This window comes from Paramormyrops kingsleyae, chromosome 1 (genome assembly GCF_048594095.1).
Source record: "Paramormyrops kingsleyae isolate MSU_618 chromosome 1, PKINGS_0.4, whole genome shotgun sequence".
NCBI lineage: Eukaryota > Metazoa > Chordata > Actinopteri > Osteoglossiformes > Mormyridae > Paramormyrops > Paramormyrops kingsleyae.
In genome coordinates, this window is record NC_132797.1 from 65936163 (window position 1) to 65953844 (window position 17682).

General features: G+C 43.7%; 2 protein-coding genes across 9 annotated transcripts; both read left to right on the forward strand.

Moving 5' to 3' along the window:
• Positions 1–330: 330 nt before the first annotated feature.
• Positions 331–9513, forward strand: tfdp1b (transcription factor Dp-1, b). Of its 8 annotated transcripts, XM_023835448.2 has the most exons (13): positions 1143–1484; positions 1722–1831; positions 2911–3003; positions 3311–3377; positions 4273–4376; positions 5274–5395; positions 5862–6027; positions 6111–6257; positions 6663–6731; positions 6826–6977; positions 7093–7259; positions 7349–7424; positions 7525–9513. In XM_023835448.2, the coding sequence occupies exons 3-13, from the start codon at positions 2992–2994 to the stop codon at positions 7658–7660; spliced, it is 1218 nt and encodes a 405-aa protein (XP_023691216.1). In that variant the 5' UTR covers positions 1143–1484; positions 1722–1831; positions 2911–2991; the 3' UTR covers positions 7661–9513. The 8 variants fall into 8 exon arrangements, with proteins under 8 accessions (XP_023691233.1, XP_023691266.1, XP_023691257.1 ...); XM_023835465.2 differs by lacking the exons at positions 1143–1484; positions 1722–1831 and adding an exon at positions 331–557; XM_023835498.2 differs by lacking the exons at positions 1143–1484; positions 1722–1831 and adding an exon at positions 605–955.
• Positions 9514–9961: 448 nt separating this feature from the next.
• grk1a (G protein-coupled receptor kinase 1 a) lies at positions 9962–17382 on the forward strand. Its single transcript, XM_023835434.2, has 7 exons — positions 9962–11877; positions 13588–13715; positions 13807–13964; positions 14589–14672; positions 14771–14895; positions 15351–15552; positions 15811–17382. The coding sequence occupies exons 1-7, from the start codon at positions 11173–11175 to the stop codon at positions 16101–16103; spliced, it is 1695 nt and encodes a 564-aa protein (XP_023691202.1). The 5' UTR covers positions 9962–11172; the 3' UTR covers positions 16104–17382.
• Positions 17383–17682: the final 300 nt, after the last annotated feature.

Genomic DNA, 17682 nt, shown 5'->3' on the forward strand with positions numbered 1-17682 from the left:
CGATCTCTATTCCAACCAAAACGGGTTAACTGGGTGCGTGATCTTATTTTCTTCTGATGTCATCGTAATAATTTAATTGGATAGTGTCGGTTTGCCCCGAGGTTTACCCGTACTGGGACGCTGGAACTGAGGTACACAGTGAAAGTGCTGAACCGCTGTTAAGTGTTACACCGGACGCATTTGAGCCTCAGGGTTTACTGGCAGCGAGGAGATCCAATAGGCTTCGTCGCAGGCGGAAGTTGTTGTCTAACGGCCAATCAGACGGTGTTGGAGGCCGGCCCAACGCGGCATGCTTAGAAACGTCACGCAGTGCTTGTCCAATGGCAGAGCTTGCTTTTGGACACCGCCAAGCTCAGTTTGAGTCGGACGGAGATTATACTGATCCTGGGATCGCTGTTGAGGCGGCTGGCAGCAGATGTAGAAATTTTCGAGCGGGGCCTCGCTGTCGCATTAGGCGTGCCCAAAAAAACTATTTGCTGCCTCGCTTTGTTTAGTTTCTTATTCCCCCCTTTTATATAAAACATTCGAAGAGGTTATGCGTTGATGATTTTGAACAAGTAAGTTGGTTTCCCTTTACTGGGTTTCACTTTGTGCCGCAAAGGAGCGGATCATGACTGAGACGGAGTGCCGGGGGGTGAAGCCTGTCCGCGGCGCCTTTCTGGAAAGCCATCCACCCCACGGCTAGCTCTGCCCGTGCACTATTAGCATGTGACAGGCTGACCAGCTTTGAGTCACGTCCCTCACCATTATTGTTTTTCTGTTATTTCGTGCGCCGCTTCCGCGTTTGCCGTCTATCTCTCGCCGGCGTCAGGTTTGCGAGCTGAACGTGCAGCCTTTTATTTTGCGACGCTGTTTAACGCTTTATTTTTCTTTCCTTTTGGGGTAAAATGGCTGACACTTGATCAAGCTGGGCCACGAGGAGCGCCGAGGCTTCACCGGTTTTTCTTCAAAGGATGTAAATTATCCATATTAAACCGTTTTTTTAACACTGGCTGGCGCAGTGAAACTTGCAAAAAGGTTATTCGTCGTCCCCCGTGTAAGACTGCCAACAAAGAGAAGCGGTCTTACTAGAGAGCGTTATATTAGTTGTCTGGTTTTAATCTAGTAAGTACTTTAATTTTAATATTCATATGTATTCCTGAGAGACGTGTCGTTACACGGGGGCACCCTTAATACCTCGTTTCCTAATAAGAATGAGGGGGAGAGCTGTGCAGCATCCATTTTGTCGGAGCAGATAGATGAAGGTCTCCAGAAAAAAATACTTGATATAGTTGCTTTCACTAAACCAGGAGCGAAATTTCGCCTGAAGTATATAAAATAAACCGCGGTGATGTTGAATACTGTCGGATCTGGACGGTGGGCTGCCGGCTCCCCGTTTGCTTCTTGTTTCCTGTTTGGTTTTTGGGTTTAGACCTCCTCTTCCTCCGTCTTCTGCCATCAAAAAAGGGGGAGTCGGGGAAACAATGAATTGACGGGAGTTTGTCGTAAGTGCAATGTGGGCGATCGCTTTATTATCATTATATTATTTCTGGCCACGTTTTAAAAGTGGTGTTTATGTTTTCAGCAACGCTGTGCGGGTTTTGTAGAGTTAAGGTTTTAAGGGCACGAGACCGTGCAAGTTTTTGTTAAACTGCAATTCGCGTTAATGTTAAGTTAATGCAGTGCAACGTGTTTTGTACATTTGCACATTTGTTTTTCTGTCCTTGGATGTTATTTTGTAGTTCACGACACTCGCTGATCCGCTTTGCTGAAGCTAACGCTAACTCTAGGCCGACGTAGCGTGCAATTTTAAAGAAAGGAGGGGGCAAAGAAAAAGTTTTGACAAGCAGATGTAAGTACCTCCGCAACACTTATTTTAGCAGTAGCGTTGGAAATGTGATCGTTTTTGTTTAGCGCCGAGTTGGTAGTACTTGGGTGGAGTATTGCTGGTGTATTAGTGGCGCTATTTTGCGGAAAATAAAGTGGATGCTTTTGTCACTCCCGGCGGGCCTGGCTACTGCGCGCCGTACGTTTTTCTTTATTTACATTGTGCAGCACACGCCGAAGTCCTCTGTCGTTCGATAACTAACTAAAAAACTTCGTGTAAGCAATTGATAAAACTTAATGGGGGATCGGAGGCCTTCTGTTGCACCCCCACACTCTGACACTGTGAAAACAATTTAGATCCTTGTCAACGAGTGTGTTTGCATCTGTCCGGAGAAGAAATGGTGGTATTCTGGTCTTGCATTTTTTCTCTTTAAACATAATTTACCCAGAGCAGATGTTTCCTCTGCTTACACTCCCCAGTTTTGAGTTGCACTCTAATTTAATTAAGATTTTTAAGTATACGGACGGCATTCGCTATTCTGCATATTTACTGGAAGGACAGTAGTTTCGGCGGCCAGATATTTAAATGAATGTGCCTTCTGGTGGTCTGCTTAGCGGTCAGTTTGCCTGCAGCAAGCAGGAGTTTTAAGTTCCCTTGGATCAGAAATAAGAAAATATACAAAAACTAAAACGAGTGTTTACATGCTATTTAATAGTATAATTTCCCATGAATTTGCCGATAGATTGCAGATCCCAAGCACGAGAGGGCTCGAGGAAGGAATACTTGCATCTTGTATGTAATTTTCGCACGTCACATGTCCCCACAGTTCTGGTTACTTGGCAGGTTGTAGGGGCATCGTAGACACCCCCCCCCCCCAGCAACCTGTGGTATAAAAATTATAAACCAACCTCTCTGATAACAGAGAGGCACTTAGAATAAAAGTCTAAGTTGTTAGAAGATATTTAACTCCTTTCTCAACATGAAAAGCTTCATGTACCCTGGGCTGCCACGGACATTGTATCGAAACTCTGCTTTATTACATCAGCCACTAATCATACCTGTTTCTCCATGTAAGAGATGGTCCTGTTTTTCCTCTGTCTTAGGAGATCTGCTCTTGATTAAGAATAATCCTCCTTCTCCCCAAAGACGCCATAGTTCCTTCTCGCCCCCCAGGATTTTCTATCATGGCAAAAGATGTAAGTGCGCTGCTGTATCGGTTTGTCTCTCTGCATACATAAGCTGCCGGCCAGTGATGTCCCTGGGTGCAAAAGCTTTTGCAATATGGAGAGCCTGCATATTCTGTAGAAACTAGCACAGAAGGCAAGTAGTATTGCTGCAAATTAAAGATTATATTGAAGGAAATATTGATACAAGAATAGATGGGAAATTGTTTGGAAATGATGGCACTTTTCAGAAAGATGACTGTAAAGTGAATATTGAGGCACAGAATTGCTTTTGTCTGAGGCTGTTTTCATTTTACCATGCTTGTCTTCTGATCTACAGGTTGGTGTGATTGAAACCAATGGAGAGCTGAAGGTTTTCGTCGACCAGAATTTGAGTCCCAGCAAAGGTGAGCAGCCTAAGTCAATCATGTGCTTAGCTGATAATATCCAGCCTCGGGTCAGTCTTCTAGGTCTGCGTGGCTCTTCTTAAATCAGTCAGCTATAATTCATGGCCACTTAGCCACCTTTGTACCATACATTTTAAGCAAACACATTTATGAATTCTTTGGTTGCTGTTCTTGTATTAAACTGATTTGTACCTTCATTTCTGTGTAACATTTATATTAGCTCTCTGAACTTTATTAAACCTAATTAGCAAGCTAAGAACCAGAGTTAAGTGAGTCGCTGTAGCAGGTATCCCGGAACGAGATTTGTTGGTTAGGCTGGATAATGTGCTGGATTTAAGGCATCTTCGTTTACTTCCATTCAGCCCAGACTACCTTAAATCTGATAAGTTATCTTGATAATCCTAAAAATCCAGCTTTGTGATGCAGGCCCCTGTACTGTGTCTCCAGCGTCATGCATGTATTGGAAACCAAGATAATATGAACTGCTGTTTTGTCATGGTGGTGTTTCAGCAGCAGGGGGCAGTAAAATGCCATATTCTTAGCATGATTGAGTTCAGCCTGCAGCTGTTCTATTTCTCATACTCTGTTAGTGTTTTTCTCCTCCCATTCTCTGTTATTTTAACTGTTATTTAGACCGATCTAGATGTCTAATTTGCATTATGTGCAGTTACTCCAGTGTGCTTGTGATTGAAATGCATTTGCAGTGTGGCTCAGCCTGAAATGTTGCTGCCGCGTTGTGTGTTTGGGTTTGGGGTTTATGGTGTCAGTTTGATGATGGGGTGTAAATCTGTCGCCTGAGAGCAAACAGGCTGTAACACGCTGTACTGTAGAAACCGGAGACCCGCAGCCCTCGCCTCTGGGCGGTCGTGATGTTTGCTTTGCCCTGTTCTCGCAGGGGTCCTGTCACTGGTCACTGTCCACCCGTCGCCTGTCACTCTGGGGAAGCAGCTTCTGCCAAAAACGCTTGGGCCCTCCAACGTCAACATCGCGCCGCATGTGGTGAGTCTGCGACGGGCCTCCCGCGGACTCCCATGGCACGACTGGAGCGGCCTTGCGTGGTCACGACCCGCTGACTTGCAGGCAGAGCAGCGGGTGCCTTTGGCTGCTGTTTCCAAAGCAATTTCCAAAAAAAAAAAAAAAAAAAACTTTCCTTTACCATCATGAGGTGACCTGTGAACATAAGCCTGTAACAAAACCTGCAGTCAGCAAGATTACTGCTGTCATCCTCTTAGAGCTAAAGCCTTTGCCTGGGACGATTTACACTCTTCCTCTCTTCGGTCCCCCCCCCGTTACTGAAGTCTCTAAGCCATTTAATTGTGCAAATAAGTACTAGTAATGCAACCTCTCAATCAAGTAAAAGAACAATTAATCAAACCGCATTGACATTTTACTGGGCTATCTTAGACGACCGCCTAGCCCCTTGGTGATCGCAGATATGCTGGGTTTATTGGCTTATTGCATTACTAATAAGAACTGAGCTTTCAGTTGATGCAAATGAATGTTGGAAAGGGGGAATTTGACCTTGTGTTTGCCCCAGTACACAGAAATGCCTTGTGTTATATGGCAGATTGTCCCTGTTTCACTCCGTAAATTGCCAATCATGGTACCGATTAATGGGGCTTCTGTCATCTGTGTTATTGCCGGGGATGGGTTAGGTATTTAAGATAATAGTACTTGACTGGATAAGATGGGAGTGACTGTTGATGAATGGTGTTTAGTTCTTTATGGGACTAACATATTGTTACCATTAATTTGAAGAAACTTTCTAGTCCTAGTGATCCTTGTCTGAATTTCGGCCATGCGTTTCGAACAGAGGACCCGCTTTCTGTTGTCCAAGCAAATGCAGTGAACCTGACTCAGTCTTTGAGTTGGAACAATGTGTTGGTGTCTCATCAGGTGATAGGCACCCCCCAGAGGCCCAGTGTGTCCAGTGCTGTCCTGGTGGCCAGTCCACACACACCCAGTAGCCAGTTCCTCTCCCAGAGTCAGCCGTCCGACTCCTCGCCCTGGTCCACTGGGTTGGTTCCTGCTGGTCGCCTCGCTCTCGATCTGAGTGGCTTGGAGTTTTTAAACATAACAAAATGACCTCTCCACTGATCCACATGCTTTTCCACCTCTAAGTATTGTAATGTTTTCCTTTATGGTGGTAATTATTGTTGTAATGTTACTATTTATGTATCTTTTCAAGCCAAAATAGTGAGACAATTTTTAAAAGTGAACTTGAACCTTGTCATTTGGAAAACAGAAGCCAGCTGGTGGTCACATTGCATCATGTAATGATTTATTAATGGTTTATTCTGAGACTTTAGTCCTTGTACATGTTTAATGCAATATCCGAACATCCATGATTAGTTATGCATCTAAGAATTAAGTCTTGCCACACTTGTAGGAGAACGATACCTAGGTACCTAAATTATGATAGTCCTTGTAGACTCTGACTGTAGAATCTGCTGACTTTGACATTGTGTCCTGTTGACTGCACAGGAAGCGCAGCAAGAAGGGCGAGAAGAATGGCAAAGGGCTGAGACATTTCTCCATGAAGGTGTGCGAGAAGGTCCAGAGGAAGGGAATCACCACCTACAATGAGGTCGCTGACGAGCTAGTGGCAGAGTTCAGCTCCTCTGACAACAACATCTCCCCCAATGACTCTGTAAGCCCCTGGGACGCTTAAGGCCTCAGTGACCACTAATGTTCCTGATGGTTAGAATCCAATGTGACTCCCTACCTCTCCAGCATGTATATGACCAGAAGAACATCCGGCGTCGTGTCTACGATGCCTTGAATGTGCTGATGGCCATGAACATCATCTCCAAGGAGAAGAAGGAGATCAAGTGGATCGGCCTACCTACTAATTCTGCCCAGGAGTGCCAGAACTTGGAGGTGAGTACAGAACGAGACCTTCGGGACTACAGGCCTGTTAAGCAGCTCTGAAACACACAAGAGCTGCCCTTTTTATTTAGGTTAGCCTTTTGGGATGTCTGTTGTGTAGGTCCACCCATTTTAAACCATGTAGCTAAAATTAGAATGTTAATTTTCGTTTTCATCTATTTGCATAACAAGTATCATTAAATCTGCATTTCAATTGAGGACAATCAAATTGACATAACCGTTAGTTTGGCTCAAAGTATCTCAAATTACACTTCAAAGAATTTCCAATTTTTAATGTATATTTACCCTGTCAGATATTGAAATCTCTTTAGAATAATATGCACATTTTAGGGATACTCAGATTAAATCTGTGTTCCTGTAAAATTTTCAGATCTGTATCCCTGTATTAAATTTTAGGTGGAGAGGCAGCGTCGACTCGAGAGAATAAAGCAAAAACAATCCCAGCTGCAGGAACTGATTTTGCAGGTAAGCAATCTGACTTGACCTCTAGAGTAAATCTTTGTGTAGAAATGTAAAATGACGTGAGGTCCATTTCTGTTTTTCTCCCTGGTCTACTTAGCAAATTGCCTTTAAGAAGCTGGTTCAGAGGAATAGGCAGCTGGAGCAGCAAACCAAGAGACCTCCGCCACCAAACTCTGTCATTCATCTGCCTTTCATCATCGTCAACACCAGCAAGAAGACAGTCATCGACTGTAGCATCTCCAATGACAAGTGAGTTGTGTGGTTGTTCAGGACCTTGGGGTTCTTTCAAGTGCTGCTTCAGTTCGTGACAGATATGGGGTTTGTCTGTCACTTCCTGATTGTCGATCTTGTCGTCCCCTGACAGATTTGAATATCTCTTCAACTTCGATAATATGTTTGAGATCCACGATGACATAGAGGTGCTAAAGAGGATGGGGATGGCTTGCGGGCTGGAGGCAGGGAAGTGTTCCCCGGAGGACCTTAAGATCGCTCGCAGTCTAGTGCCCAGAGCCTTGGAGCCTTATGTTACAGGTCAGCCAGTCTATGAAGCCAACTGCTGAGGAATCTGTAGGGTGGTCCTTCAGGGGCACTTCTCATTGGCGATCTCTCTGCTCCGACAGAAATGGCTCAGGGATCGATAAGCAACGTGTACGTAACAGGAGTGTCGTCTAATGGTGGACGGGGTCTTGCTGGCAGGTGAGTCTAATCACGCTACCCAACGACATTGCTGAATGGTCATGGCCTTGTTTCGGCGTTGCTGATTCCATCTGCTCTCTTTTGGTCTGCCTGCCCAAAGTGAGAGTGTTGATGGTACTATGGCGTCCAGCTCCAACGGCTCCCACTACAGCGGCTCGCGGGTGGAGACCCCCGTTTCCTACATGGATGAGGAGGATGAGGACGACGACTACGACGAGAACGACGACGACGATTAATCCTGCCCATTTGTTTTCATTCCCTATGGCCATCTTCATTGAAGTTCTTCCTGTGTTCTTTTCTTTGTCCCTCCCCCCATTTATTTTTTTGAGATGGGGAGTGAGGGTTATTAGGGGTGTGTCCCATCCTCATTCCCGGTAGACTTTGTCCCCGTTCTGCTTCTACAGCTTGTTGTTTTTTTGGTTTTTTTTTTTTAAAGACTGTTAGAAGCAACCTCAGCTGATGGTTGCAGAATACTAAACAAATTCCAGCCTGTCCAATAGATTGTCTCCAAAACGTCCCCCCCCCCCCCCCAACACCCCCGCAAGGACATAGCATTAAGCTGTGATTGCTCTGACTGACCAGCTATAATGATTGAAGATGGTTAATTCCCAAAGACTGGATTATGAAATCTTTAAATGGATGAGGTTGCTTGTGAAAGATCGCGCCAGTGTGTGTGTGATTTATTTTTGTATCATTTATAGCTTTTTTGTGTGTGTGTGTGTGTGTGTGTGTGTGTGTGTGTGTGTGTGGCCTCCCCATGTCTTTCCTTTACTTGGCTTTCTGCCGGTTTGTAGGCAGCTGTCTCTGCAACTGAATGTTTGTGATGAATTGCTGTCCGGGAGTTTGCCTGGTTCTCCAAGCCAGTCTTTCTCAAACCAGTCTTCGGGGACCCCCCACTGGGGGCTGGGAGGGAGCAAAAACGTGGACTGCGTGGGGCTCCCTGAGAACTGGCTTGAGAACTGCTCTTAGCATCAAGACTCCCATTTCTGTTTACATTTACTGCCGATTCGGGGTGTCCAAGGAAGAACTCTACCCACATACTATATGTCAAGGGTTTCTTTTTCTCTAATAGTGCGACTAATCAAATCCTAAAGCTTTATCTATATAAAGATCAACTGTGGAATGGGGAGGAAAGTCGAGATTTTCTTCTGTCCAAAAAAGGGGATCTCTGGTGTACAGCTTTTCCCGGATGCCTCTTGTCTCTCTCTCTCTCTCTCTCGTAATCTAATTTAAGTTTGACTGTAGAATTATAGAATTAAATATAGAATGTTTTAACAAGGTTTTTTGTTACTCTTTTTTTTTTTTTTTTTTTCTCGTTTGAATTGTATGAAATTTTATAAAGCATTGTAGTTTGCATATTAAGCTATGTATGGTGAAGACCACTGTGCTCTGACTGACCTGTAGCTCAAATGTCGGAGGTGGCCTGGCATTGCCCTGTCGCCGCCCTGCTGCTGGTTCAGATTGCGGGATGGATTGTGGTCCGAAGCCCATTGACTTCTGTAATACGCTGTTTGGGAAGCCACAGAGTGGAACAGTAAGGGAATGACAGCAGCTACTAGCGCACACTTCTTGCCAATCGTAGATATTCCTGTGTGCAAAAAGAATCTGTAGACAGTTAATTCTTGAGCTATTTTGGAATTGCATGTAGGTCTCGTTTGTAAATTGAAATGTTTTGATCTACATTTTCAATGTTTCAAATTTCAGGTAACTGAAATTGTCTAGTCGGGTAGGAAGTAATATTGCTTGGCTATTCTACTATTGTCAAGCTTAGTTGATTAAGTGGTGGTACCATAGAGTCCTGCCACTTGCTTTTACGGAGTTGCTGGAAGCTTAACTTTCCATGGAATTGGGCTTTGGACAGATTTGATTGTGTGGTACTTTGGGGGGATGATTAATCTGTAGTCTCCAGATGTTTCACTTCAATTTGAGTTTGTTTGTTATGCAGCCGGAGGTCTTCATTCTTGTACTAACGAGTACTTTGCTTGTCCTCAGCCCTTTAACTATACCGTTGGAGTAGGGACAAAGTCCCTCTCTCTGACTCATAACACTGTTGGGTTTTCTTAAATAAAAAAAGACACAGGTTTTTTTACACAGTTTTCTAACTTCACTTGGGTTCCTGTCTTGAAATTCATGAGAGATCTGCATTAATATCTTCAGCCTTTCCTTTTGGGTGGTATCTGGAGGCTGAGAGGTTGGGTAGTGGTCTAATGTGTATAACCATTCTATGTGATCAAGTTGTGTGTGTGTGCGTGCGTGCGTGCGTGCGATTCAGGAATAATTCTGTGTTATACTGTTGCTAATTACGTGTGTCTAGTTTGTTGTATTCGTGTGAAGGAAATGGCAAGTAACCTGTAATACAAATTAATACATTTTGAATGAAGTTTGTCCTTAAATATTGGATCTTGTCTTAATCTTGACAGCCACCCTAAACACACAAGCCTTAGGGCTTCCTTGATTGGACTATGATTGACCACATTTCAAAGTAGTTGTTAAACATTGACAGGAAACAGTCAATGTTAATGCAAACAAATTAAGCCATAATTTATTGGCATAGGATAATCAGGAAAAAGTCATTGTTACATGCTTTTTTTTTTCTTTTGCAATATCAAGGACATCACATTTTTTGATTGTATAAAATTTGCAATTGAGGTCATGGGCAAGACATTCAACCGCAGTCACTCCATATGATGATGTGTTCAATGGTAAGTAATCATGTTGAAGTTTTTGTCATTTCCGTTGAAGATTGGGGTAACACGGTGGTGCGGTGGTTAGCACTGACACCTCACACCTGGGGACCAGGGTTCCGTGTGTAGAGTTTGCGTATTCTCCCTGTATCATTGTGGGGTTACCTCCAGGTATGCTGGTCCCCCCCCCCCCACAGTCCAAAAACATGCTGAGATTAATTAGCTACCAAACTGCCCATTGGTGTGCATGTGTGAGTGAGTGAGTGGTGTGTCAGTGTGCCCTGTGAGGGGTCGGCACCCCATCCTGGGTTATCTGCCTTGCACCCATATCCCCGTCGATTGGCTCCAGACCCCCTTTGACCCTGAATAGAACAAGTAGCTTCAGAAAATTGATGGATGGAATTGGTGGTGAAAGGTGCCAGAAGAACAATATCAATGAGGTTTTGTTTGTGTGATTATAAATCTGGCTGTTCATAAATCAAACTTTGTTGCAATGGTTACTGTCATGTTTATTTTCCTTTAATATTTACAATGAAACTGCTCTTAAATCAGTTGGATCAAAATAAGCTGTGAGTGACACAGACAACTGACAATTGCATACCAATCACTTAAAAATGTCCTAGCATGTTCAATGCCTTTCTTGCTAGTGTCACTAATCAACTGCACTCTGCCACCCTCATTAGTTTTTTTTTTGCATTGTTCTTTAGATCACATTAACCTTTAGGTGTAGTCTTGTTTGCCTGAGCTCATGTCTGTGTTCTCAGCAGTATAATATAGGGGGTATTACAAGGTGGATAAAGGCCTTACATGAAGGTGATGAGTCAGACAGATCTTTGTATATGTCACACAGCTAAACCCTCTGTCCAAAGGCTTCTTTGAATCTGTGGATGGCAGCCTTGTGTCTGGGTACAGGAACCATTCTGGGCTTACTATTGGGATACAGTGCTCTCGTTTTTCTCGGATTGTGAAGCAGAAGGATTAGAAAGCGCTTTAATCTGAGTGCTTGTGCGCGTTGTCAGTCTCTCCAATTCTTTCTGAGTTGCTCCATTTTTCCGCTCGCAATCATGATGGATATTGGTGGTCTGACCACTGTGGTGGCCAATTCAGCCTACATCTCTGCACGTGGGAGCTTTGATGGAACAGGCAACCCTGCCGCTAACCGGGATAAGAAATATCATGCCAAGCTCAAGCTTCCTCACATCACGGTGTGTGAGCACCTCCGGGAGAAGCTGGACCTGCAATTCCACAGCATGTGTGTGGAGCAGCCCATTGGCAAGCGTCTCTTTCAGGAATATCTGGAGAGCACCAATGAGTATAAGGGTCCTGGTCTCTTGTGGAATCACATCGAGGAATATGATACGATGGAGGACAAGAATCGCATGCAGAAGGCTGCAAAGATCCTTGAACTTTTCATGGAGCCCTCAGCTAAGTACTTCTGTCCCTTTCTTCCGGAGAATGGCATCACCAAAGTCAAGGAAAAGCACCAGGATGCTGCAGATGACTTGTTTAATGAAACTCTACAGAACGTGCTAGACTTCCTGAAGGAGGTCCCATTCACCTTTTACCTAGAGAGCATGTACTTCAAACGTTTCCTCCAATGGAAGTGGCTGGAGATGCAGCCTATTGTTGACGACTGGTTCCTGGACTTCCGTATCTTGGGGAAGGGGGGCTTTGGGGAGGTGTCTGCTTGCCAGATGAAGGCCACCGGGAAATTGTATGCTTGCAAAAAGCTCAACAAGAGGAGACTGAAGAAGAGAAAAGGCTATGAGGTGAGAAGTTATTAATAGAAGGTGTCCACCACGTCAACGTTCTCAAGGTCATTAGTGTGGTGGTTAGGTATATTGTGAGTGTTAACATCTAATGTTGATCCTAGGGAAAAATCGGTTATGCGCTAATCAAATGGTAGGCTTAAATAAGATGTCATCAAGCTGCAGATGTGCCTAGAATTCTCCGCATTCTTGTTCAAGACTAGTGTCAGGTGCAAATTCAATAACTGACACATAGACATTACATATTGCATATTACAGGGACAAAGCTGGACATTCTTTACCACATGACAAAATGTCATCTTGGCCCCTCTGCTCAATTTTACATATAATTTACATATTCAAGGACCCCTGTAGAGTGCTAGACCCTCCTGAGTCTGCCAGGGTGTCCATGCCCCTACTGCGCCTCTATATCACACTGCATTTCAACTTCAAAGAGTGTAGCCTCACATTTGATCACTAATTATTACTACTCTACCACCTGGACCATTTCTAATTGAGCTTTCGCAGCTTTATATTCACAGGGCAAAAAGTTGTCCCACCATTTATTGCACAGTTATTTTTGGATTTTTGAGCTTCCGTATTGTAGAGTTCTTATGTGCTTGTTTCTGCCTTGTCTGAATACATATGCATCCTCGGGCATTGCAGTGGTTTGGGGGAATGTGTCTGGCAGTTGCATTTCACAGACTCTCAAATCTTGATGCGTGATTCACCCCTTTCTAGGAGTTGTTGATGTCTGCTACTTCAAAGCTAAAGTCGAGGAATTCCTCACTCGTCTCTTTCTGGTCCATCTGCAAATTGTTGACAGATTTCAGCATAGTTTTGTATTATTGATTCACACTGTTTTTCATCAGCTGGGTTCATTTCCTACCCAGCTTAGTCTGTTGGTTTTCAGTAGTATTTTTTTCAGCCTTTGGTAGCCTTGTGGGTTTGAATCCCATCTATTCGCTGGGAGGACAGTTAGCTAGTGCTGCACTCTCGCTGTTAAATACTGACATGGTCTGACAGCTATTGAGCTCATTATCAAACGCAAGGCCTAATGCATCTAAAAATGGAACAGATTTCTGCTGGATTTTGAAGATGAGGGCACAAGGCTTTTGAGCCATGTGGCTTGAAGGAGTTTCCTCTGAGACATGGCACCCTTACCGGTCAACCAGTGAGAGGCCCCTACGTCTTGAAGCACTGTCTAAAGTGTTTACAATTGTATAATTACTCACGTTGATCCTGCTTCTCTTTGAGTGGAGACAGAATTCAAATTAGTAATCAGTGTGTTTGTATAGGCAGTCCCCGAGTTAAGAACGTCCAACTTACGGACAACTTGTACTAACAAATGGACTACCACAAAGTCTAATTCATTAAAAATTTGGCTATGTAATGGTTCGTAATAACAATGGCTGGAGTTACAGTACCGTATGTAGTGACTTTTATTACTGTATAATTATTATTGTTGTTACTGCATTACTATTTTTCCGACTTACCTACCGATATAACTTAAAGACAGAATGGATCTGGTTCATAACCTGGGGACTGCCTGTATTGTGCAGTATTTTTAGGATCAAACAGTTGGTCAGGTATCTTCTGCATCTCCTTCTCCAATGTGTGTGACTAGTGAGTGTGGACTTGTCCATTTGTTCCTGAGATGTCTATTTACTCCCCTGATAGCTTAAATGCATGTGATGAGCTCATGGTATCATTCATATCTTTCTCCTGCAGGGGGCAATGGTAGAGAAGAGGATTCTTGCTCGAATTCACAGTCGCTTCATTGTGTCATTAGCCTATGCCTACCAGACTAAGACTGATCTTTGTTTAGTCATGACCATCATGAATGGAGGAGATCTCAGGTAAGATCATATTCACACATAAGACCAGAGACCTACATTGCTTCCCTTTATATCCTTGTCCTTAAAATGTGGGTCTTTAATGCCATCTGAGGTACCACATCTACAACGTGGACGAGAACAACCCGGGATTTGATGAGCCGCGAGCCTGTTACTACGCCGCCCAGATTATCAATGGTTTGGAGCACCTGCACCAGAAGAGGATCATCTACAGAGATCTAAAACCTGAGAATGTGCTTCTGGACAATGAAGGTATGCACGCACACTCACACTAATGCATAGACATGCAGCATTTTGTGTTATGAATAATTTTGTTATGTGAAATTTTTATTCATATGAAATGTAGCAAGAGGTGCAGATTTGAATATGGATGGTAGGGATATGCTTATTATGAATTTCATAGGAGTACTGTGTGTGTTTAGGGGGGTGGGGGTTCTGGTTTGGTTCCTACCAATGTCAAAAAAAAAAAAATCTATGTCCCTCAAATGTACTGCCTGAATTTTATACCTCCGTGGTTTAATTGTTTAGTATATTTTCCTGATATAATATAGATACCGTATGTTAATTTGTGTAGGTTTCAGACAGACCACCTAATTTCATAGGCACAGGTATGGTGTAAATGTTAATTGGGAATCCTGAGAGCTTATGAAGGACATGTACAAAGAGGGGCGTCAGAAGCATTTTGAATGTGGGGGGGACACACTGGTGGGGAGTCTGGGATATGTTAAATGTGGGGGGGGTCCAAACGAATAATTATGAAATGTGAGATTTAATGCCGAAGAAGCCCATGTGTGCAAATAATGTGTCAACCAGCTGAGGTTGATTAATACAGTGAGCCTTGGAAGGGTGACCATAAATGGTGTTATATCCTCCTAGGCAATGTCCGCATATCTGACCTTGGGCTGGCTGTGGAGCTGAAAGAGGACCAGTTCAAAATCAAAGGTTATGCTGGGACACCAGGTAGATGTCACACCTCACTGGAGACACTCATTGAGTATTGATTGTAAACTTAGGGTGCTAGAGGTTGACTCAAAGTCATGATGACCGTCTCCGCACAGGGTTCATGGCTCCAGAGCTACTGAAAGGAGAGGAGTATGACTACTCTGTGGATTACTTCACTCTGGGCGTCACTCTGTATGAGTTCATTGCAGCAAAAGGTCCCTTCAGAAGCCGGGGAGAGAAGGTTTGTTCACCTCTGCACATTCAACCTTAAAGTCTCTTCTGCTTTTAACCTGGTTTCTTTTTTTGTAGTTTCAATAGATACAGGTTGGGACTTTTTAAGCCTACAACAAAGACATGGAAATTCTGTAGTGTTTGGATAATAATTAATAATAATAATCTAACCTTTATTGTCCCTCATGGGGAAATTCTTTTTACGCCTCCATCAACTTGCTCTTTGTAGAACAAGCTGTCTGTGAAGGGCAGCCACCTGTTGGGGCGCCCAGGGAGCTGGGGGTTAAGGGCCTTGCTGGAGGCCCTGCAGATGTGGCGAGACCGGGCCTGAATCTGCGACCTTCTGATCACAGGCACAGAGGCTTAGTGCACTGAGCCACACGCGTACGTGAGCAGTGGTTCTTTCTTTTGCAATACGTCTAATTACTCATGGATTTCTGCTTGTTCAAAATGTCTTTGATACAGGTGGAGAACAAGGAGGTGAAGAAGCGCATCTTGAACGATCCTGTGACGTACACTGAGAAGTTTAGCGAACGGGCTACATCCATCTGTGTGGGGCTGTTGGCCAAGGACGTGGACAAGAGGCTGGGCTTTAGGAATGGGAACTGTGATGAAATCCGAGCTCACCCTTTCTTCAGCGGCATCAACTGGAGGAAGCTTGCAGCAGGTAAATGATTTCTTATGAGTTCTTGTAGTATGTCCTCTAATGACCCAACACAAAACTATTTTCAACCATACAACTCTCCACTAAAAACCTTTCCCCGCCCATTACACCCCAAGACCTTTATGATTGACCCTCCTTTCACAGTACAATTTGGGATTCAACACTGCGACTAAACGGTTAAGTCTGTTGTAGTGATATTTGTAATCCCTATAGGCCCTGTGAAAGGTGCTGGCAGTCAATCTGTCTCCTCATTTTCTGCAGGCATCCTGCCACCACCATTTGTCCCTGATTCTAAGACGGTATATGCCAAGAATATAGACGATGTGGGGGCCTTCTCCACAGTGAAGGGCGTGGCTTTGGAAAACACCGACAAGAGGTTTTTCAGCGAGTTCGCCTCGGGCAATATCGCCATCCCATGGCAGGAGGAGATGATCGAGACGGGCATCTTTGGTGAACTTAACCAGTGGGGCCCTAATGGTGGCCCCCCCACTGACCTACGTCGTGAGTCCATCCTGGAGCAGCCACCTAAATCATCCACCTGCTGTATCTCATAAACTGCACCTTGGCAGTATCGCCATTTAAAGGTGTACACCCCATAAATGAACTTGTAGTGAATAAAAGCTCAGAAAAAAATATTGGACTGAACCAAACTGAACAAAAATGATGAGGGCCTTAGACTGTTTGGACACCCCTGGTTGTGATGGAATTTTTTCAACAGAAGGAAAGTCACCAGTGCAACTATATATATATATATAACCTTGGCATTAGACATTACAGCATATTTCACCGAGAAGCATGATAAAAATGAGTAACTCTGGTTTATTTTTTGTGTTTTGTAATTAGGAAAAACTGATCATTTTTAGCTTTACTGTGAAGAAATGGTTAATGTTTCCTGTATGTTCACATTTGAGAGGCTATACTCCTCTGAGAGGACTGAAGAATGTGATGCAATAAATTTTAATGTTTTGCACCCTGTTAAACCATGCTTAAAAGCATTTATAGCATGGTATTATCATGGACCAATCAATACATTCAATGCCGGTCAAACCCATGTGGCGCCCTATAGGCAAACTTAACCGGAGCGCCGCCCGAGACAAAGTGAAATCGGCGCCCCCTCAGAAGATGACGCCCTAGGCGACCGCTTATGTCGCCAGATGGGCTGACTGGCACTGGACACATTTCTGAACTGTGTAACTAACAGGTGCCTGTGCCCAGCTTCTAAAGGTCGTGGTTTGCCATGGTTTGGGTTAACAATAAGTTACAGAAGTTTGTATGTAGTGTCTGCCCGTACTGCTTAACAATGAAGGCATTTCATGCAGTCGTTTCTGAAGTAAATGGGAGCGCCAGGAACCAAGAATCCTTATTTTACTTGCTTATCTGCAAGACTGTGACTTGTGATTCGCGTATTATCAGGAAAAAAGTGTGGATTTATCTAAATGAGGATAGAATAGACACTACAATCTCAAAAGATTTTTTGGGGATTAAGCATCAAACGTTACTTTTGTTATGCAGCCTAGACATTGTTAGCTGTGGAAATTCATACACTAAACGGCTTGTTTGTAGATATGCTGTTAAATCTGAGTGCAATTAGAGGAAAATATTTATTTTCCATTTTAAATTCTAGGAGGATATTTAGTCTACAGTCACGCAGGTTATTTTTGGTTGTATTCTTCAGGTGTTCATTGCCTGGGATAGTATTTTTCCTGATATAATCATTTATACTGTACTGGTTGCAATGTTCTATGCAGTTTCGAAAGGGAAAGGTGATGCTGCAATTTATCTGGAATAGTATTACATGTTTTTCAATAAAAATACCTTTGTGTGTATCCTTCACTGAGCAGTTGAATATGGGTATTCCGTAATTTGACTTGATAATGATACGTGAATCTTGCCTAATTATCAGTTCAGCAGGGCAGGAACCGCAAGCACCAGGACTGAGCCAGTTCAGCCTTTTTACTTCTGGGCTTCAATAAAATTGAAGGTATTGTATCTAAAGGTCTCTGTTTTATAACAAATGTATCGATTGCTGTAAATCAACCTAACAAGCGCCTATGAAGCCTAATACTCCCCAGCTCTGCCCCTTATTGGCCGCCCACCTTTGAGTTTTTGGATCATTTGAGCTTTCCGGATCAT

Excerpts from the sequence above, each read along its gene's own strand:
- tfdp1b (XM_023835465.2), top strand. Across the intron at positions 5,396-5,861 it reads TCCTCGCCCTGGTCCACTGG|GAAGCGCAGCAAGAAGGGCG; the intron begins GTTGGTTCCTGC and ends TTGACTGCACAG. Across the intron at positions 6,258-6,662 it reads AGGAGTGCCAGAACTTGGAG|GTGGAGAGGCAGCGTCGACT; the intron begins GTGAGTACAGAA and ends ATTAAATTTTAG.
- grk1a (XM_023835434.2), top strand. The coding sequence starts at position 11,173 with ATGATGGATATTGGTGGTCTGACCACTGTGGTGGCCAATTCAGCCTAC. Across the intron at positions 13,716-13,806 it reads ATGAATGGAGGAGATCTCAG|GTACCACATCTACAACGTGG; the intron begins GTAAGATCATAT and ends ATGCCATCTGAG. Across the intron at positions 15,553-15,810 it reads CTGGAGGAAGCTTGCAGCAG|GCATCCTGCCACCACCATTT; the intron begins GTAAATGATTTC and ends CATTTTCTGCAG.